The following is a 23,229-nucleotide window of genomic DNA, read 5'->3' as shown; positions in this document are numbered from 1 at the left end:
AATACAGCACCGCAAGTTGCTAGTCTACTCCCTAGAAATAGGATTTCAAATAAGAGAAACAAGCTAATTTTTCTTAATTCCCTGTCCTTCTGGGGAGAGTGACTTCTGGTCATTTCCTGCTGTGAACATGACCTGCCCTGAATCTCTCTGTAGACCAAGTGTAACCCTCCCTTAGGATTTAGGAAAAAACTCAGTCAGCAAGCCGAGGCAGGCAGGAAAGAAGTGTAAAGGCCTTTAGCACAGAGCAGAAATTGAGAAAACCTCACCGGGTAACATGCGCCTGCAGGGTGGCGGCTCCTTGTGTGGGCTCGCAGGACTGAGAGAGAATTAGCACCCGGGGCGCTGGGCCATGGAAGGTGGGAGACATGCAGGCGCCTTCTGCGCAAAGTAGCCACCCTCCCCTTGCCTGTGACCTGGGGGCATCAAGAGGATCTGCTCCCCAGGGCCGCTGCAGAGAACTGGCCAGAAGCTCGTGCTGAGCAGATGTTGGGTCTAAGAGGCTGAGAGGTGCTGCTGGGGTGCGACTTTGGCTCTGTCCTCCCACTGCCCCAGACTCCTTCATTCAGCTGCAAACCACTTTCTCCGGGGGACCCAGTTTGTAAGACCTGTTCTCGTTCACCCTCATGCAACTTCGTCCTCTGATGCCCCCACCCCCATCAGTGGGGACAGGAGAGCTTTGTTTTTGCCTTTCCAGGCAAGAGGTTAAGGACCAGCCCCCACACTTTTACTTTAGTTGGCTGTGAGCTAAAAGCCAGCCATGCGGGGTCTCCCTCTCTAGCTGCAGAGCCACAACCAGTGGGCTGCGGGGCGCACCCTTCAAGGGGGAGAACAGAGCCCTGGCCCCCGCTGTGGGGGACCTGGATTCACCTTCCCCAGAAATCTACGTGGGTGCCTACAGGGCTGTAGAACTTTACACCGAGGGTATGCATCAGTTTCTTTATCACCCTGCATCCGAGGGTCTTTATCCACCCTACAGATTCCCAGCATCTGCTCAGGACCGGGCCTGGGGAGAGTGCAGACTCCACTGCAAAACCCTGCTCCTGCGGCATCAGGTTCGATGGTGAGCTGTGGGCGCAGGGAGGAGGATGGAAGGGGCAGGGAGTGGAGCGGGAGCTTGGGAAAGGGCACCTGCTACCTGTCCGAGTAACGCCACAAATGGGCCAGGCAGGGCACTTCAGCTTTGCAGTTAAACACAATGACCCACATGCAGAAGCAGAGTAAACCTGTTGCTGCACACAATGCAACGTGCACGGGGCTTGTCCCCACCGCTGCGCTGCCCGGGGTGCTCCCAGCGCGAGCACCAACCAGGAGACGCTGGAAAACAGAGCCAGGGCGGCATCTCCCCGCACTTCTGGTCCATGTGAACAGGCCGAGCCCAGGGTCGGGAGCTTTCCTGGGGCAGGTGCTACCTGCCCTGGAGGCTCAGGGATCTAGGGGCTCAGCCTGACTGAGCAGGGACAACGCTGAAAATCTCTGCAGGACTCAGCCCATGGGTCCTGAGTGAGGATGAAACCCGGGGAAGGGAGCAGGGGGAGTGTTCTGCCCTGCAGCGCCCTCCGGGTAACCCGGCCAGCAGGTCAGAAGCCTTCAGGACAGGACCCACAGGCCCTTAGCAGGTATCTGAGGTAGGGGGTGCAGCAGTGGCACTGACCGGCCAGGATGGACCCTGGTTCCTGAGCCCAACTGCTGTCACAGCCACACTCCCCGCCACCGCTCATTGCTGGGTGTCAGCCCCAGGCCGGGGCACCCACCCAGGAACCCAGCATGGTCTCCAGCCCAGAGGATCCAGGAAGCAACGGTACATAAAGGGTACAGGGCACATACCTTCCCCAGGCACCCCCTCTCAGGCAGGACTGGGCTCTGCATGACTCCAAACACTTCTGCACCCCCAACACTATTCCTACCATGAAGCCAGAAAACAGGGAAGAGCTGAGTCCTGGGGTGCAGGTGGGTGGCAAAGCCAGCCCCTCAAAGTAAACCCCTTACAGACATCTCTGCATGGACAGGCGGACAGCCCTCAGAGAGAAACCAGCCTTTTCCTCGGTCACTCTCTCAGGAGATGCGAGTTGCGGCTGCTTTTACTGGTTTTCCAGGCACCTTTCCCCCTCCGATGCCCTGGTCTCCATAGCCGTCTCCCTGCTCATGGGGCGCCCTGGTCTGGAAAAATCCTTCCTCACCCCTGAACTCACCAGGTGACCCACGTCCACATTTACGCTGCGTGGGTCACGTCTCTTATGGGGACCCCTTCACTGCTGCAGGTTCCTGGAGGGCAGGACCCACCTCCCTGGCCCCAGACGCGAGGGGCCTCGCTCCTCCAACTACTTCCAAGCGTGTAGGTGAGTGCTCGGGAGTGGCTTATCTTACGGTTTATTTTTAGGGCAGCATTGGCTAGTTCTCACTGTAATGTCAAGCAAAAACCAGGTAATGACAGTTGACGTCTAAGTAAGCAAGCAGAACTCAATTCGTGGGGCTAACCCTTTTCATCCCCCCCCACCCCCCAAGATTTGCTCTTGACTCATTTAGGATGGGTTTTAACCTGACTTCCCACGCGTGCCACCCGCCGGTCACTGCTCACGGTGGTTGGAGGGGCTGGCTGAGGTGGGTGGAGGAAGTCACAGCGAGGAGAAGCTCTACCTGCTGCTCCATCTGCACAAACTCCTGGACGGCAAAGAGAAACGGCTCAGCCCTCTGATGCCCACCAGCTCTCCCTGGCAAGTGCCAGGCTTCGTGGAGGGGTAAGAACCCTCATTACAATCAGTAAGATGAGTCCCACGGTATTAGGAGTCACAGAAAGTGTTGACTTTTCATTTTGTACAAATTGTATCAAGAAATTGAGCTGGATGCTCCATGTCATTTATCCAGCCTGACCGGCTGTCGGGAGCCTGGCAGGTCACGGGAGGGCTGATGGCACCAGGATGGAAGGATTCAGCGCAGGAGCAAGCACTGTCCATACCTTTCCCCTGCTCCCCGGTAAGCAGGAGGACCCAGCACTGCTATTCTAAGTCACACAATCTCCAGTGGTGATGGAGCACCCGGAGGGAGTCCCCAGGCCTCCGCTCACTCCTGCGTGTTCTAACCAGGACCCAGTTTTTGACTGAAATGAACATTGTGGGGTGGGAAGGGGAGGTTGGAAGCTCCCTGGCTGGGGCAAAGATACATAAAGCTTCAGCTCTAAATCCTTGACAGTAACAGAAGAGGCCGGCAGTCACGTATTCCAGGTGTCCCTGCAGCACAGGACAGGGCCGTGCAAGGATGACACATGGAGTCAACCCTGATCAAAGCCCCAGCCCAGCATGCATAAAGTCTGCTGTATGGGATGGATGGTAACATGGTGCAAAGGTAACAGAGCCCCCAAACTGAATATTGTTTGTTTCTACACCCAGAGGAACATGCAAGGTTATACTATGACTGCCTTGCAGGTTGCCCTCAGAAAGCCTGACCCCACAGTGCCAACCCGGAGTGCTCCTGGCAGGAGAGTCCAGAGGCATCTAAGAGGAAAAGCACCAGAAAGATACCAGCAGGGAGGTATGTCAGCACAACACTTCCCTTTTTTGTCTCCTTTTTTCAACAAAGAACTGACATCCACAAAATAAAGTGCCACTGGGGCAGGTCAGAGAGGCAGGATGTTAAATCAGTGGGGCAACACCTATCTTCTCGCTGACAGGGGGAATCTGGAGAGTGTTGCCTAGAGGCAATAAAGAGATCGCAGAAGACCATCCTTCCTGAGGAGAGACCCCAGCATGCATGCAGCAGAGAGAGTCAGAAGAACTTTACCAGCGCTGTCCCCACAGCTCTGCCCAGGCAGCATGCAGCAGTCACCTCTGCAACCGGGAAAGAACAGTAAGTGGGTGCCCAGCCTCCCTAGAGACGGCGGACCTCCGTGACTGGAGGAGACCGAGAACAGCAAAGGGCCTTCATGGGACATGGTTCCCGCTGTGTTCAGCAGAAGTCCACTCGTGGGTCCCTCCCTACCAGGCCTGCCGGCGCCGTGACACTGAGCGCAAGGTCCAGGGAGTGTGTGAGCAAGGGTAAATCAGACTAGAGCTGTAGCGCCACCTTTTGGAAAGTAGAAGAGAGGTTTCTAGTCCGGTGAGGTGTAAGGAGCAAGGGAAAGTTCTCGAGAGTTTCAAAAACATTTCTTTTGTTCACTTCACATGGCAGAAGCCAGTCAGAACCTTGACGCTCACACCGACCAAGAATATCGGAGAGCTCAGATATGTTATTTGCATGGGAAACTTGCTTAAGAATTCTATCACGGTGGGACAGTGGACCTCTACCAAGGCAGAGAAAATCCTAGCTAGTAACAGCACCAGTGAGGAGCTGACCCCATCTGAAGGCAACCAGCAAAGATTTAAAATGTCTTTTACTTTCAATGTGGACGCAATACAAAACCATAAGTGAAATGAAAAATCGAGTTAGGGTATCACCAAAAGATAGTCATTCTGCATACCTGAGACGCAAAGAATGAACTGTAGAACTCAATGGAATGAAAAATGCAACAGAGAGCATATGAGTAGAACAAGGGGAAGACAGAATGAGTTACAGGATAGGAATTCTGAAATAGCCCAGGTAGAGGAAAAGAATGGAATATACAATACATGCAGAATATTAGAACCGGGATACCAGAGAAAGAAGAGGGGCAGAAAGCTTAAGAAATGACTGAACTTCCTAAGTCTGGGGAGAGAATGTGACATCTGGCTTCATCAAGCTAATAGATTATCCCAAAGATAAACAACTGAAAAAGAAGGGAGACAGAGAGATTGTAACTATAAAGGAACCCCTCTTAGCCTACCAGACTTTTCAGCAGAAATTCTACAGGCCAGAAGAGAATGGAATGTTATATTCCAAAGTGTTGACATTAAAATTATGAGCCAAGAATACTCTGACAAAATTATCCTCCAGAGATGCAGGAAAACTGCTTCTCTAGACATGAAAAAGCGATGGAGTTCATCACCACTAGACCAGCCTTGCAAGAAGTGCTAAAGTTTATGTTGAAATGAAAGACACTGATCAGTGACATGAAAACATACAAGTGTACACAACATAAAAAGTGTAGCTACTGTAATGTCTAATGAACGCACCACAAAAGCAGTCAATCATGACATCAGAAATATAAAAGGGGGTATAAGGAGTATAGATGATCAAAGTTAAGTTGCTATTAGCTTAAAATTGAAATGTTTTTTCTACGAGATGTCTTATGTATGCCTCACGGTAAAAACAATGATTAAAAATGACATTAATAAGTCCTTACATATCAGTAATAACTATGTAAATGCTTGAGTTAATGAACTGAAAGATACAGAGTTGGGCATTATTATTTTTATTCTTTCAGTCACTCTACAAGAGACTCACTTCATCTTTAAGGATGCACATAGGCTGGACATGAAGGGGATGCAGAAAGCTAGCCATGCAAGTGGAAGACAAAGTATTAGCTATATTTATATCAAAGTAAGCTTTAAGCCAAAAGTGTAACAAGACAAAGGCCACTATATAAAGGGACCAATTAATCAAGAAGATATAACAATTGTAAATATATTTACAGCCAATATTAGACTGCCTAACTATATTAAGGAAATATTGGGTATAATAAAAGGTTATGTAATTTCATGGCAATAAAAAATTTAAAAGCTCTCTAATGAACAATCTATCTTTGTACTTCAAGGAACTAGAGAAATAACAAAGATCAGAGTGGAAACAGTTCATTGATCTAGTCTACGAGCTGGTTTTTCAAATAAACAAACCTTTTTTAGATAGACTCAAATGACTCCAGTCAGAAATACAAAGGATAATAAGAAACTACATATTTCTTTAAAAAAATATAGACCAGCAATTCTGCTATTTACTTGTTCAAATTGATTTGTCCAAGACTGTATTGGTAAATTTCTAGAACCTACCAAAACAGTCTTGGACAAATCAATTTGAACAAGTAAATAGCAAAATTCTAAAGCATTTTTCACAGAAAAACAAAACAAAGGCGGAAGCCTCACGCTTAGAAGAATATGGTCCTGGCATAACAATACACTCAAGTAAAGTCAGTTGATAGCCATGAACGCTCAATGGGAAAAGAGTTTCTTCAACAGATAGTGCTACTGTCTTGCATCACATACAGAGATTCTAAATCTATAAAATAGCTAGAAAAAAGCATATAGGCAATAAGCTCCTTGACATTGGGCTTAATGAAGCTGTTGTGGAGTTGACTCCAATGGCAAGGCAAGGGGAGCAAAAGTAAACAAATGGGGACTACATCAAACTAAAACAGTTCTGTATAGTAGATGAAACCATCATCACAACAAAAAGGCAACTGCCTGAATGGTGACAGATACTAGCAAATCATATTTCCAATAAGTGGTAAATACCCAAAATCTATAAAGAACGCAGAACTCAACAACAAAATTGTGATTAAAAAGTAGGCAGAGGACCTGAATAGATATTTCTCCAAAGACGACATATAGACAACACATAAGACATTCAACATCAATAATCACTACGGAAATTACAATGACTATTATATGAAAGACAGGAAATAACAAGTATGGGTAGAGGATGCAGAGAAAGGGAACTCATTCACTGTTGGTGGGAATGTAAATTAGAATAGCCACTATGGAGAACTGTGTGGAAATTTCTCCAAAAATTAAGAGTACCAATACCATCTGATGCAGCTAGTCCACCCTGGAGATTTTTGCAAAGAGTATGAAAATACTAATTTGAAGATGTATATTTTAATGACAGAATCATTTACAATAGCAATGATATGAAAACTACTTAAAAGTGCTGTTGGGGCATGAACAAGGCTGCTGTGATATATATAGCACAGTAGAGTCTCACTGTCTGGGCTACTCAGACATAAAAGAAGAATGAAGTCTTGCTATTTATGATAATAGGGATGGACCTTGAGGGTATTCTGCTAAGTTAACAGAGTCAGATGGAGAAAGACAAATATATTTGTCAGTGGAATTTAAAAAGAATAAACAAAACAAACTCTAAGAAACAAAGAATAGAACAGATTGATGATTACCAGGGGGAAGGGTCGATTGTATATCCGGTGATGGGTCAAGTGTACAGATGTGGAATTATAATGTGCATCTGAAATTTACAGAACATTATAAACCGATGTGACCTCAACAACAACAACAACAAAAAAACCAGACAGACTTTTGGAACAGAATAGAAAGCTCAGAAATCTTTCCTTACATTTAAGGTCATCTTAGATAAGATAGCTAAGAATAGGGAAAGGGTGATAATCTCGTCAACAAATGGTGTTGGGAAAACTTGATAACCACATAAAGAAAACTGAGCTGGAACCCCTGTTTCACACGACTCATGCAAGTAACTCAGAATGGATACTAATTAGAAAGTACAGGAAAGAAGCTTCTTGACATTGGTCTTGGCAATGACACCAGAACACAACAAAAATCAATGAACAAGACTATGTCAAACTAAAAGAACAGCACAGCACACACAGAAATTGGAAAGGCAGCCTACAGGCTGGGAGAAAATATTTGTAAACTATTAAGAATTTATGCAGTTCACTAACACAAAAACAAGCAATCTGATTAACAAGTGTGTAGAGAAGCTAGACAGAAATATTTCCAATAAAGATATCCAAATGGCCTACAGGTACCTGAAAAAACAGCCAGCATCACTAGTGATAAGGGAAATGCAAATCAAAACCATAATGAAGTATCACTTCGTACCTGGTAGGATGTCATCAAGAAGAGATAAGCGTTGGCAGCTACATGGAGAAAGTGCAACAGTTGGCACACTGTTAGTGGGCATGCAAATTGGTTAAGCCACTATGCATGGAAAACAGCAGGGAAGTTCCTCAAAAAATTAAAAATAGAACACCATATGATCCAGCCATGGGCCTCTCTCTAGAGGAAATGGAAAGAGGATACTGAAGAAATATCTGCACTCTGTGTTCAGTGCAGCGTTGGTTACAATAGCTGTGATAAGGCAGCAGCCTAAGCGCCCATCAGAGAAGATGCCTTATACACAAACACAATGGTGTATTATTTGACCTTGAGAAAGGAAATCCCACCCTGTGACTGGTGACAACCTAGGTGGACCTTGAGTCAGGTAGGGAGAGACAAGTCCCACAGGTGGAGTCTGAAACAGCCTAATTCACAGAGACAGAGACCAAGATGGTGGTTACCAGGGCCTCGGAGGATGGTAGAAGTGGGGAGATATTTAAGGGAAAAATTTGCAATCAGTAGGTAAATACATCCTGGAGATCTGATGTACACAATGCTGTAAACCTCACCGTTGCTAAGGCTAAATTTGAATTGTTCCCACCACCGGACACACATCATGTGACCAAAAAAGGTGTGTTAACCCTATGTAGTGGTACTACAGTATATCCATGTATCGTTTTTTAAAGTATAAATCAACATGTTGTATATCTTAAACTTACACCATGTCAATTACACTGCAATAAAGAAGATACTGTCAGTAAACTATCTAAAAAGGCTGGTTTTTCAATGCACAGCAAAAGGCACTTCTTGGTCAAAAGTTTAACAGGGAGCAAGTTCAGTGCATCCAGCTAAGTTAGGCCGGGGAGCCATCTGGATAACTAACGGGAGGTTTCGGGCTCTGTGTTAGCTCTGACGTCAAGCTGCCCTCTGGAAGGGGGTCTTACTGACTCCCCTTTTTAAGAGACTGCAGTCCTCTGCTCAGGGCCAGGCAGGGACAGGGGCCACTTGGCTTCAGTGTGTCCCTGCAGCAGGACACGAGCCTCCTTGGTCTGCTGGCTCTGATGGGAGCTCAGCATGTGGGGAGCCCTCCCATGAGGGTAAGCAAAGCCAGGGCCCTCCAGGCAGGGGGTTCGACCCTGTCACTTGGTCCATTGAGGCGAGGCTGCCTGGTTCCTGAGGGAGGGTTGCCCCGTGGCCCCCCAGGGCTGGGTCCAGTGTGCTCACTTGGGAGGCCTGCCAGACCCGCAGTCCAGGAGTGGACAGGCTGCTGGGGTGGAAGTGGGCGTTGTACACCATCGCAAAAAAAACCAAGGGTATTTCTGAAAACTCACGCCTGGTCCCGGAAATTAGCACTTGATTGTTATCTGATGTCACATTAACTTGTCCCTCATTACCATTTTTATAATAAATTCAACACTAGTCATTGATTCTGGTCAGTGATGAGTATTAAACCTTCCAAATAGGTTATTTGGATGCTGTGCTAAGCAAGATGGGTTCAATTTCCTTCTAATTTTTTTTGTACTTAAATTTATTTAATTTCCCCCCCGCTTAAGTTTCCTTGTATTACCAGCCTGTTCCAGATCGCAGCTCCGCCTCCTTGTGAATAAAGTCTATTGTACGTGTAAAAAACACAAAGAAAAATGACACAATGGAAAAGGAGAAAGTAGAGCTTAAAGATAAAGGGATAATTAGAACATTGCTGAAAAAAGGAATTCTAATGAAAGGGTTGTATTTGAAACGCATTGGCATGTTACTGTATATAGAAGTATGAACTTTTCCTAATTTTGTTTTCAATATTTTCTAGATCCTTCTTGCAAATGTACACTAAACTGAGCAATGTAAAAATCTACACCAATTCATGTTTATAAGTTACTAACTTTAATATCGGGTTAAATCAAGATTTGAAACTTAAATCCTTGTCTCAGCCTCCGAAAGAAAAGAAACACCAAGGAATGGGGGCCCCCCCAGCAGGTCAGGGGCAGCAGCCTTGAATTCAGTAGGGAAAAGGTGGTTGCATTTATTTCCTTGTCCCTGTGGTGCTAGTGAATGAAGGGGGTTTGGGGGGGCTGGCAAACTATGGCGTGCAGGCCAAATCTGGCCTAATAACTATTTTAAAAATGGAAAAAAATTACAAAAGTTTTCAATGGTCAAAAAAATGTCCAAAGTAATAGTTTTTGATGTGGGAATTAAAAGGAATGGTTTTATTGGGACATAGCCATGCTCTGTCACTTAGATGCCGATGGCTGCTTCCATCCCCAATGGCAGAGCCGAGGCCTGTGACAAGGTGAACAGTATATGGGGAACAGGTTTTGGTTGTTTGCTAAAATGTATAAATCAAGCATAAAATGTTTCCTGACTTCGGAAGTAATGAACTGTGGAAAAAGACAGTGTGAAATCAAATATGGCGGTACCTAGACCTGGCCTTCCAAACAGTATGTCTATAGATTCCCTGAACCTATTAGGAAATGCTTCAGAATTTGTCATTAAAATGGAGATACACCATCTCTTGGGTCTTCCTTTTATTTGACTGTTCCTTAGAGTCATTCTCTTCGAACCTATAGTCCTTGTAGGTGTCATACATTTACAGCTGACTCACTATCCATGGCGGCTGGTTCCATAAAGCCACTGGGAACAGGGCCTGAGCAGATACTGAACCCTTTGCTCGTAGGGGAATCCAGGGCTAGAGTCCCACAAGCTACTGGTCACAACATTCTTATCAAACGATCAGGACATAATTATGTGGGTTTCTGTATAATGGCGCCTTGTTAACATTCATTGCTGATTTCTTACCACTGAACGCATGGGCAACAGCATTACAAACTCTACAGGAAGCTTAGCAGACACACTTTCTCCATAAGGCACACCACAGCCTTCTCGCACTTAGGAACACTAGACACTTCATGAGCACTACATTTGGGGGACCATTTTAACAACAAAGTCACCAATAAAAATATAAAAATATAAAAACAGCCAGCATTCCACCGAGGATGGCCAAGGATGCATATTTGCAGTGTGAGAGCTGAGAAAGAAGGCAGCCCATCACCTTGTTTGACCCCAGCTGGAAACATCATGTTGGATGACGCAAATATTTTGCTGCTCTATGTGTCTGTCTGTGAATGAGTGTGAAAGTGCTCAAGTATTGATTGGGAGGCTATAAATACATTTGATCTAGCAGGCGCATTTGTAAATACAGAATCTGTAAATAACGAGGATTGCCTATGTGCACTGTAACCAGACACATTTTCTGGGCCCCTGAACCATGACCTTGATCAAAAAAAAAAAAAAATTGCTCAGCCAGCATCTTCCTACCCTTTTAAATCTCAGTCAGTTAAAATCATGGCACTGATCATTATTGTCCTCTTTCCTCTTGCTTCACAACATCTCCCACATGCAGCAAGTCTTCCCTCTTGGTGTGTCCCATGAAGCTTAAGTTTAAGGCTCCTTTGCAGTGTATGGATGCATCTCGTGTCCTTCCATTCTATTCCTCCTCCACTTTAGCTGTCTGGCTGTCCCACCCCTGCCACCTTCTTCCCAAGACACATCTGCACAGTGTGCTGGTGTTGCAAATTGCTCTTCACGCTCATCAGCTCCTCTAGTCACCATGATTTTAAGTAGATTATACTATGCCCAGGATGGGCTGCCAATGAATGCACATGGAAATGCATGGTCTCTTATTTGAAGTTTGCTAAGAATTTCAAGATGGTGGCAGAAGAGCCTTATGTCATGCCCCGGACCCCTCCACCAGGGGCGCCATGCTGGCGCAGTCAGGGTGGGGAGGGGCTGGCTCTGCAACCAGCCTCTCCCACAGGTGCCACTTCTCTCCACCGCTCCTGCCCTGGGGCCCCGCCTCACTTGTGAACCTGGGAAAATGCACTTAATCACTGTCTTAATTCTTTTCTCCCTAAAAAGGGTGAAAATATGAGTAAATATTGCTATTATTCACTTCTTAGAGAGAAAGGACTTACGGTGAGGTGATTAAGTGTAAATAGTAATATTTACTCCTCCTTGTCTCATGGAGATATTAGAAGGATTTAATGACAGGACTTAGGAAGAAAGGCACTAAGTAAATCCCAGGTATTATATAGTTATTTTATATCATAAGAAGAGGGATTTAGGCTGCATAAGAAGGAGGGATATATTGACACAGGTGTTAGACAATGAGGCAGTTTTCCAGCATCTTCCCTAGATGTATATCAGATTAAGAAGAGCTTCCTGTGTGTCAGGTTAGATTTAGATGTGATTTTTCTCTGAGAAGGGCTTCTAGGACCAGACTTGCAGTAGTTCTACCTGATATTTTGTTTCTTCCAGCAAGTTCACCCTCCAGCATCACAAATCTTGTAGATTCAGGTGGTGGTGAAATGCACAGAAGGCCCTAGTTTTTCCCCAGAATTTTTATGAAAGTTGTTCACTTAACAAAATTTCAAAACTAGCAGTGAACAATGACTTACATTCCATGGACAGGCACCTTATTAATTTCAATTAGTAATGAAGTCAAGAGAGTTCTAATCCTAAGAAAGGCTCCCTCCCTTTAAATAAATTGGGATCACACACAACTTTTAATTTTGCCAGTCCAGGATTTAAAGCAACAGACTATTATCATCATTATATGCTCATAAGAGAAAGATGCTGACACCAAAACAAAGCCCATGAAAATATCTGCAAATCAAGCATCTGAATAAGGGGTTCATAGCCACAGTATATAAAGAATTCCTGCAACTCAACAATGGCAAAATAACTTAAAAAATGGGTAATGGGCTAGGATAGACAGTTCTCTAAGAAACTAGTGGCAATAAGCACACGAAAAGGTGTACAACCTCACTAATCCTCGGAAAATGCAAATCAAACCCACAATGAGAGATCATGTTAACACCCAGGAGGGCGACTGCTATCAGAAACAACAACAACAATGAATAACAAGTTCGAAAGGATGTAGAGAAACTGGAAACTCTGTGTCCTGATTGTGGGAACACCAAAAAAACTGTGGGGGAAAAACTTTTGGTGGTTCCTGAAAAGGTTAAACTAGAAATATATGACCGTATGATCCAGCATGCAATCTACCTCTAGGGATACGCCCAAAGAATGGAAAAAAAGGGTCTCAGAGACAAACCGTACACCTGTATTCCAAGCAGCGCTGCTCCCACAGTTAAGAGATATAAGCAACCTAAGTGCCCACTGACAGATAAATGGATAAAACAAAATGTGCTATATATGTGGAAGGAAATTCCGACATACGTGACAACACGGATGAACCTGAAGGTCCTTCCCCTATGTGAAATAAACCAGTGTCAACAAGACAAATACTGCATAAGTTCTACGTTCACACACCTGAGCAGTCAGAGTCACAGAGACAGTGAATGGTGGTGGTGTTGGGGGGGGGGGGGCAACCGCACGCTGTGAAAAAGGTCTGGAAATTCAGTTTTGCCAGATGAAGATTCTAGAGACTGGATGTGCGAGCATGTAAATTTACTTGATGTGACGGTTAAAGTCATGCATTTTTCTGTCTGCATTTTACAATTTCAAAAATGAATAACAAAACTCCTAATTTGAATTTCCCCTCATTTCCCTAAAATCTAATCCAACCACCCCTAAGGCTATTTACCTGGTTATGGACCAGCAGCTGAAAGCACTGCTTTTAATAGTGTGAACATTAACCACTGAAACTATGTGAATGTTTCAAACCAATCTTTCCCAAAGAGGTCAAGAAATAACCCAGATTTTACCTTTAGTCACAGAAAGCCACGCCCAACCCAGAAAAAACAATGAGGACAAAGTTCCGTGGCTGCAAGTGGAAATTCACCGTCATGATAACGAGTGTGATGCAAAAGCGCTGGGTGAGAAAGGACCTGGGTCCAGCGTCACTAATACCATCACGAGCTGGGATGCAAGATGAGCTCGGAGGCTTCTTGGCTGCCTTCGATGCCAAATTCTGTGTCTGTCCTGACCTAGTCACACGCCCGCACGGGACCATGTCTGCACACCTGGATATCTCCCTGCGCTGTGTCCACATCTCCGTATCTGTAGGTAGCACACACATATGCGTGTAGTATACACACACACACACACACACAGTATGTAATAAACCTTGCACTAATACAGAATGACCCAGACCTGGATCCTGTCGGGGATATAGTTCACCTGGGGTCATTTGCAAGGATCATTTTTTGCTCGTTACTGTCATTTCTGTCCAGCACTTAATCCCATAAGCACAAGCACTGCCTTTCCTCCTTCACATCCAGTGTGCCCGCTGACACGTGTGCCCCGGCAGTCCTGCGACCATTTCTACTGACCTCTTGCTCCGTGGTGCTCCGCGGCGGCGGATCCCGTTCTTGGAAACCCAGAGCGTCCACGCAGCGGGATCGACCAGCTTTTATCCCGACAGTCTCCTGTTGCTAAGCTACTGAACAGTCTTCAGAGCATGTGCCCCGACCTTTCTGCAGCTCCTGCTCTCTGACCCCTCATTTTGCACAGTGGGGGACACTTTCCTAGCTGGCCCCTGTGTCCCTCTTGCTGCTCCTCTCGCTTCACAGCGGCTTCCCTGCGTGCTCTCCGCAGGCGCCTCCCGGCCGCTGGCCCACTGGCCATTTTCTCCTCCGGGTTTAGTTCTCTGCTTTCTTCTCACTTCGCCGTGCCGGGAGAGGCCCTCTTCTCCCAGGCTTGGTGGACACCCACTCACTGAGCCCCCAAGTCTGCGTCGGCACCCCCTTCCTGCACTTCCAGAGCCCCTGTGGGGTGGACCCGGCAGAGCGGAGGGCACTCAAATCCAGGACCTCTTCCCCCACCAGCTCCCCCCTGGGTCTCCTACTCCGTGCTGGTGCCACCAGGTCGGGCTCTTCCCACTGGATCCTGGGGGTCATCTAAGAGCTGCTCCCTCCCAGCTCAGCCCCCACCTCCTTTCCATCATGACGGCACTGCCAATCCCAGCTCTGAGCACCACCCCCCAGCCCTGCTCTACCTCAGCCCCCCAGGTCGTACCTGGATGCCAGCACCTCAGCCGGCCCTGGCTCCCCTCTCCTGCCGGTGAGATGTGCCCTGGGGCGGCCCCACGCAGCTACCGACACTTGAATCGGGCTCGTGCGACCACAGCGCAACTGCGCGTTTTACTTTTAATTAATCTCAACGTAAACAGCCTGCCTTGGAGGGAGCAGCTCTAGGTTCTCTGCAAAGGCACTGAAATCCCCCAGCAGCTTCCTTAGCGTGGCTCACAGTGCGCTTCCTCTTCCCCATCTGCCTGCCCTCCAGTCCTCTCCGAGCCTCGAGCCTCCTGGAGGCAACAAAATTCTCCCTTCCTCGAGGTCACCACGTGACCTCCACCTCCCCGTCTATGCATCTTGGCCTAACAGACTCTTGACCTGTTTTTTCCCCCCACGTCCCCCATGTTTAAAATAGACTGGACACATTCTTTTCAACTACACAAACCCCACAAATGTTTGAAATGAAAATAAGCAGTCAGGGGCACAGTTCGCCCAGGGCACTGCACTGGGAACTCGCTCTCCCCTGCAAATTTCACTGGGAAATGTGCACATGCACACGCCAGCCGCTGCCAGCTGGGCACGCAGAGCGACCCTGCAGGTCATTCATCCTGGCCCCTCCCGCTGGTTACACTGACTGGGTGCAGAGCAAGACCCACCACGTCAATTATCAGTGTACTCTGGGTTCTTTTCCATCTACCCCCTTAGGAAGATTTCTTTTTTGGGGAGGAGCATCCTTTCCTCCCTCCAGTGCCCTGGGAGATACAAGGCTCTGCTCAGTTCGCTGGCTCTGAGATAAACAAATCTGCCTTTATTTAGAATCGTTCTTAGTCATGGCCTTGTCAAAGAAGGCAGAAGAACACTGCTAGGAATTCTGTTAAGTAGTTTTGCTCAGTGAGATAGAATGTGGCTTTGAATCTGGATCTCACTCTCTCTCTCTCTCACACACGCATGCACACGCATGCACACACGCACTCACACACAGTATGGCCGGCAATGCACGCATTATCACAGGTAGAGAACCAAGTCAGCTCATTGAACGGCCGCCTGAAGTGACACAGGACATAAGGGAAAGTTCTCCCCCCCGACTGCGGCAGTGTGGCCTGTCTTTACCATCAGCTGGGTTTTCAGTTCACTGACACGCATCCTCACTGACCCCCATCCTCACTGACCCCCATCCTCACTGACCCCCATCCTCACTGACCCCCATCCGCCTGAAGACCACCTCATCACCTGCCGGCGTCTGCAGCAAACACTCTCTGTGCTGGAACACGCATGCCATGCACCTGCTGGGCGTTTCTGTGCTCAAAAGTAGCTAAAAATGCTGATGGAGGCTCTTGGGGACTCAGACATCTGGGAAAAGGCGGACCAGAGGGCCCACATCTACTCGGAGCTGGTCGTGTGGTGGAGGCCTCAGTGCCTGTGGTACTTCACTCACTTCTCAAAATGCCCAATAAGGAGCAATATTCCCACTTTACAGATGGGGAGACCGAGGGTGGTAAGACGCACGAAGAGCCTGAGATACAGGGGGAGCAGCCCCAGCCTCCGCCCTGGCCAGGCTCTTCTGTCGTCCCCAGCAGTCACCTTCCCATGGTGGGCTCCTGTTTTGGCCTCAGAACTTCTTTCTAGGGTGACACCAACCGGAAATAGACACAGAACAAAATCGATTGTGAAAGTCAGTGGCTTGCGCAGCGTGTTGTGGGGGCGGGCGGCAGGGGAGCACCGGAGGAGGCAGCCACACTGCTTAAAATAGGTATGGACCTCGCTCCAAACCACCTATGGTGCCATCAGAGTGGAAACTGCCACCACCATGGCCTGGACACAAAAGCACCCACTAATTAAATGAGTGGTGAGACTCTCAAGACAGTGTATTAACCATCGTGACTGCCTGAGACACCTCTCTTCTTTGGGTTGCTGTGCCAAGGAATTGGCAGTTGCTGAGTGCAGGGAAGCGTGTGCTGCGTGGCCAGGGACCTGTCCTCACCACACACCCCCAAGGGAAGCCTTGGGCCCAGAGCCCTGCTAGGGAAGAGCCATTTCCTGTGCAGCGACAGGAAGCCAGATGCCACCACGGGTCCCTCAGAGGAGTGCCCAGCCACACAGAGGCCAGCCGAGCGACAGGCCAGTGCCAGCCCAGGGCCTGGGCAGGTTCTGACCCCACTTTCACCATCACCCGCAGAAACAGGAGCCTCCAAATGGCGCCTGCTCAGCCCCTGTTCAGGCAGAGTCTCCATCTTGTGTTGGGACATGTTGAAAACACCTGCTTCGCTGCCCACCTTCCACGAAGTCCCCTGCCCCTCACAGAAGCTCTTCCAGAAGATGCCAGGGAAGAGCCCAAGGAGTTTGGACAGGGCTGCAGCTGCCTTAATGTTCCTAGATAATAGTTTTCTGACCTCCAAAGAGAAGGCACAACCTCCGAGGCCCACCTCATCACAAGGGTGGTATCGGGAGCCCTGGGCAGAGATTCCAGAGGATTCCAGACTAACAGATTGCGGCTGGCCTCTGCCCCCTCTTCCTTTAAGTAAAGACTTTCTGACACCCCAGGAAGCCCCAGGGCCCCTACCCGGCCCAGCTGGCTCTGTCAGTGAGCTGACAGCTCACGGTGCGCAGCCCTCGCCAGGAGTCTCAGCACACTGCCCTGCAGGGCTGTGAGCGGAGCTGGGTGCCCTGGGCAGACTGAGAGCTCCAGGGACCAGGCTTCGGGCTCCCCCTCCTGCTCGGCTGGCGTGCCGAGGCACCAGAGTATTCACTGGATGAGATGCATGGCCTCCTGGGGCGGACAAGCGGGGTCCTGAGGAGGGTGTTCTCCTGGACCACAGCAGGGGCTTGTGGACGTGGATGAACGAATGAATGACAATGAATGGAGGTGCACACGTGTGCTCTCAAAGGTCCCCTAGCCCCAGTGAGTACGTTTGGCACCTGTCACTTTGCTTTATGCACCAGCCACCTCCCTGGAATCTAAGGCATTTGAGGGCAGGTCCGGGTCACATTTGCAGCCTCTGCAGCGTGGCCAGTGCTGCTAGGCGAGGGCTCCGTTGTGCTAAGCGTCTATTCTGAAGTAAAGTGCATTACAATGTATGACTGGAAAGGACTGAATAGAAAAAGGGCAAATCTTGCCTGTAAGAAATACTGTTCATGTCATCACTCAGGATTTACTAGCGGCTCCGCACACTGATCATAACATAAATAGTCCTCAGTTTCTACAGATGCACAGAAGTTGCCCATAAATTCATTAGAAACGCGCTGCTTCAATCTAGGGAACTGCCGCCCCAGTAATCGCGAGGAAATGACTCTGAGTTGCCGAGTCTCTCTGGAGAAGGGGATCTGCGCGCTTCACGCACGACGCACAGGTACAAGCAAAAACACAGCCATGTCGGGGAGCCCGGCCACAGCTGCTTTCTTGAAGAGTAATTTGGGGAAAGCTGATGTTCAGGGTTGATGATTCATTCAAGATGGTGACCAAATACCTGACAGTTCTCTCAGAGAATGTTCCTCTTACTCATCTTGGCACTGCTGTGCCCTGCATGGCGGCGTACTGGGCACAGCATTTAAGGAGAACATCATTGTGCACCCACAGGTTTATTTCCAGGGGCTTTCGGAACAAATGCTCCTTCCCCACAAGGTGACCAGCGCCAGGCTCTGAGCAGGCGCTGTGGAGCGCTTTGTTCCCTGGAAGAAGATTCTACAAATGTTGATTCACTAATTTACTTTAATGAAAAAGCTGTAGGCAGTCTCAAGTCTGAGTAAGCGTGAATGCTAGAAAGGTCCCTCTAGACTTACAATGCATTTTTCAATGTTCTGTCTGGAATAGGAATATAAATAGAGCATTCGAGATGCCTGTGTGAGGCTACTTCTAAGATCAAATATTTCTGATGATGGCAAATAAAGATTTTAAAATGAAAAGGATTCCATCGATTCCCCCCAAAATGTTCCCCTTTCTGTCAAGGTGGAGTAAGATGGAATGGATTTACTGTCCACCAGAAACCATCATAAATGCTCAGGAAAACAAGAGATGAACAAACGCTTTTCGATACACTCCCTTTCCGTGAAAAACTGATTTCTAGAAGGCAACACAGGGAAAGGTTGGTGACATTGGTTTAGATGAGGCTTTCACGGATACAATGAGGAAGACGTGATTCACAAAAGGAAAAAAATCAATTGGGTTTTATTAAACTTGAAAAGCCCTGCTCTTCAAAAGACACTGTTAAGAGAATGAAAAGATAAGGCACTGTCTGGGAGAAACACTTGCAAATCCTGTACCTGACTAAGAATTTGTATCTAGAATAGAGAATGAACCCTTGAAACTGCACAATGAGCGAAAAACAAGCACTCCAAGTTCAGAAAAGAACAGATTCTTTGCCAAGATGCTGTAAAAATGGCAAAAAAGCACACGAATAGACCATTAATCCCGAGGGGCCAGCAGATGAAAGCCGGGGTTATTAGAACGGTTAAATCTAGAAAGATCAGCCATACCCAGTGTCACCAGATGTGGGTCTGTCTAAACTCTCATGCTTTTCACGCAAACGTATGCTTGTATGAGTCCTTGGGGAAACGCTGGCAGCCTCGTGGAAAATAAAACCACAGCTACCCTAGGAATCAGGCGTTCACCCACGTAAGGACGAATCGGGCATTCGTAGCCTCCAACCTGGAACCAACCCAGATGCCCACCACAGGTGTCGGGACTGCCGGAACGTGGGCCACCCATGCAATGGGTGCTACTCAGCAACAGAGAGGAGGGAGCTGGGATACGCGCGCCGGCGTGGAGGGCTCTCAAAAGAGAGTCATGCAAAGTCAGGAGGCCAGGCCAAAAAGGGTGGCATCTGCACAATTCCGCTGGTCTGAAAAGCCAGAGTCTATGTCACCATCGACAGTGTCAGAAAGGGATAGAGAAAGCAACCGGGGGTCAGGAGGGAGCAGGAAAGGCTAAAAGGGGCCCAAGGAAACTTTAGGGGTGAGGGACAGATGAGTTGCTGGTTGTGTAGATGTGTGTGTCAAAGTTCTCCAAGTGGACACTTTAAATACATTCCATTTACTGTGCATCCGTTATAGCTTGATGAAAAGAAAACCGAAAAGACACTCAGAGGATGGTTTACACAGGGATTGGGGTGGCCTCGGAATCTCCACCCTGCTGCTCCGCTTAAGGAAGGGACACCCTGAAAATCATAGAAAACACGCTCTGACTTCTGCCCCATGCAAACTGCTTCTACTATGTCGCCTCTGGTCACGTGTGGTGATGCCAACTGCATCACAGTCTGGGATGCTCTAAGTGCCTGCGGTCGTGGGGACCAGTCTGCTGTGTCCCCCATCTTGTTTGCCATCAAATCTTATTCCTAAGACTTTCCACTAAATCATGCTCTTCAGGCCACTACCGCTCAACTCGCAAGGGAGTTAAGCTTCCATCACACAAAAAGCGCAAGAAAGCCAAGGTCAAGCTGAAGGGCACCGCGGTCTTCAGTGCACGTGCTGGAAGCTATGCTGTTTTCTCCATCACCCACAGACGTGGCCCATCCCATCCCACCAGCACAGACAAACCCCCAGAGGTGGAAACCGCCCCGCCCCTGGTGTGGCCACCCAGGATGGGTCACCGGGCTGTCCGTGTTTTCCTTTACAAGAGAGAAATACCAAAAAAAAAAAAAAAAAAAAAAGAATTTCTCAAACAAATCCTCTGGGCTGAACTTGGGCAACACATTTTCCCACAGAAAGCATCAAAGTGTCACCATGTATTTTGAGGCGGACCTGGAGGCGCTGCTTGCAAAGTGTGACGAGAAGAGCATTGTCCTGACAACAGCCCGTCACCCGGATCACTCTTGGGTAGAAACTACAACCCCTCCAATGCCCTCCACAACTGACTCGATGAGAAGCCAGCTCAGAATTTACTTTCTATATTTACCCAAGACAAGAAAGGCAACCCCCGTGAAGAAGGATGAATATAGGATTCAAAATTTGGCCAAGACTGAGAGGACCCACGTTGGCCCTGGACCACTAATAATGTTTGTGAAAGATTGGGTTATTAGATGAGCCGCTGTCGAAGACGGACACTATTTATGCAATGCTAAAGCAAACATTTTCATTCAGCAGCATCCCCTAAATTGCAGCAGAGATGTGAAACTCGACCTGACACCTGTAGCAGATCTGGGGCCTTCCCTGCCCGGGGCCCAGGCCTTCTCCTTGGCGGGGTGCATTTCTCTGACCCTGCTCAGAAAGGACAAGAGCCACACCCCGGCCTTTCAACGAGGTCTGTTTCAAAGGTGACCTGTGACCTGAAGGAGAATTTCCTTCCTAATCAGTTCTTACCTCTCATCGCTGTCCGACGGAGAATTCACCCCCTTCTTTTCAACTCTCTGGTTTTGTTTGGTCAGTGGTGTGTGAGTGTTGATTTAACAGGCACCCAGGGGTGCTACTTACGTCATGCATGGAGTCCAGCAGCTTGGTCAGTTGGTAGAACCTCTGCCAGCTCTGCCCAGAATTGTTGGGAGACTTGGTGACCATCTTCCTCAGTTCTTTGATGTAATTTGTCCTCATTTCTTCAAATGCAGCCTGGCACTTGAGGCCATCCTTTGGAACTGTTGAAGGAACATGCGCATGTAAATTCCCAGGATGGAAAACAGCTTTAGCATCTTGGCAGTTTAGGTTGATGCAGTTTAGGTTAGCAACTTCTTTTGAGGTTGTGAGGCTCAAACCACATTGGCACTGAGTCTCTGATGAGTTAATAGAGAATTATCCACTGGCAAACTGGTGCCTGTACATATACTTTGCATACGTGAGCCTGTTATGACATAACCAACGTATTATTCTCTTTTCGTAGATGAGGAAAGTAGAGACTGCAGGTTTATACTCTTGCCCAAGGACAAAGTAAGTGGGTGGCACAGAAGGGGTTTGTAAACCTAGGTCTTTCTGTTTCCAAAGCCTGTCTGTTAACCACAACACCACATTGCCTTGTGGCCTGTCATCACAGCGCCTTATGAATCCTGGCTTGTCAATACCTCAGAGGTAGGAAACTATGCTTTGATTTTCCAGCACAACTGCAAGAGCCCACAGTCCTAGCTGGGACTAGAATTAAAAGGCAACACCTTCATATTCAAGTTCAAATATCAAAGACAGAAACTGGCTGTCTGCCAAGGAAAGAAGAGGTACATGCAAAGCACCACTTCGATTCTCTGTGCTTTAGGGTCACATGAGCCTGGAGGTGCTGTCATGTGCCCTCCCCACCCCCAGCCTCAGTGGGGCTGAGCACTGGTTTGTGTGTGCAACGGGCGAATGCAATGGAGGCTCTGCCCACCAGCAAAATCTAACACCTTCATCTTACTCTTTGATATGGTAGAAAAAAATGAAGGATTGTGTTTTCTTCTTTCATGCTGTGATGAGTTTATACTGAAATTTAAAAACTTTCACACAGAGTATTTTGGGATTCAGGACTTAGAAGCTTACTGAGTGCTTCTGTGACCTGTGCAAAGGAGCTGCTTTTCCCCAGGACACACGTGAAGGTACTTTGTGGACAGAGGGGGCCTGTGCCTGCCTTCTGGAAGGTACAGCGCAGAGCTTACGCCGAAGACAACCTTCTGAAAATCAACTCACACGCTTCTTTTCTTCTTCCTGCAGCCAATAAATAGCTATGTTTACGCTTGAACTTTGAAAACTAAAGCCACTTAGAACTCTATTTTTAGAAATGGAAGACCTAATGAGAATTCATCTTGTGATATTAACATGCAGAATTGGAAGCGGCTCTTACTTTTACTTCTTCATTCCTCGCATTCGCTAATTTATGAGAACTGGTACAGATAATAATTTACTCGGGTCATCAACACTTTGGAATGGTTAAGCACATTTTCTAAGTATTCTGTGCCACCAGGGAAGCCAGGAATACCCACTGTTTCCAAATAAACCCTGCTGTCCTATATAAAGAGACAGATCAGCTTGCAAATTAGCTGCAAGTATTCTGTTAATAATCTTCTACTTGAGTTTAAATTGTTGAGACTTGACATTTGTGGCTCATCAAAGTCTATCTTGGAGGGGAGGGGGGTAAATTCCTATCAGCAAGTGCAGAGAACCCAGAAGCTGTCACAATGTGATTTCAAATATTGAGAGTTAAACACCACCAGGCTGTAACAATTTCTTTGTTTAAAATTAAACCTTTGTTTTAAAAGTATGAAAATCAAATATAAGGCTGACGGTAACCAGAGTGTTAGTAGTAAAATTTTACATTTACTTTCGACCAACATTTTAATGTCAACCTAAAACTTTCTGAAAGAAACCGAGAGTTTAAGTAAAAAGCAGACATCAAATGCCTAGTGGTGGATGAACATTCTCATTTTTAAGTTATAAAATTTTATGGAGTTAACTTTTAGTTTTTCAATACAGATACTTATGGATGTCATCCTAGACCTTAGAAAATTATCTAAATTTCCACAGGAGGTCAGTGCAATCGGGTCCCTCTATTGAGACTAACCAAAGACCTTCCTATTTCTCAAGATGACCAAAATATTTCAAAAATTCTCAAAGTTGTGAACAACCTGTGTTAAAAAGTACCTGTATTTTACTGCTGTAGCTGCAGTATATTGTACTAATTTCCC

The 23,229-nt window shown here is 47.3% G+C and overlaps 1 protein-coding gene across 2 annotated transcripts in view; it reads right to left on the bottom strand.

Annotated features, from left to right (window-relative positions):
* Positions 1 to 23,229, bottom strand: part of NR3C2 (nuclear receptor subfamily 3 group C member 2) — a gene marked incomplete at both ends in the record, with an annotated part of 287,239 nt that overhangs the window by 1,217 nt on the left and 262,793 nt on the right. For both annotated transcript variants that reach the window (XM_084246418.1, XM_084246419.1), the window contains one exon: positions 21,065 to 21,222. In XM_084246418.1, coding sequence (XP_084102544.1) covers positions 21,065 to 21,222 — 158 coding nt within the window. The remainder of the gene's footprint in view (positions 1 to 21,064; positions 21,223 to 23,229) is intronic.

Source organism: Talpa europaea (assembly GCF_964194135.1).
Source record: "Talpa europaea genome assembly, chromosome: 10".
NCBI lineage: Eukaryota > Metazoa > Chordata > Mammalia > Eulipotyphla > Talpidae > Talpa > Talpa europaea.
The sequence above is the reverse complement of the archived record's forward strand: the minus strand, read 5'-3'. Positions and strand labels throughout refer to the sequence as shown.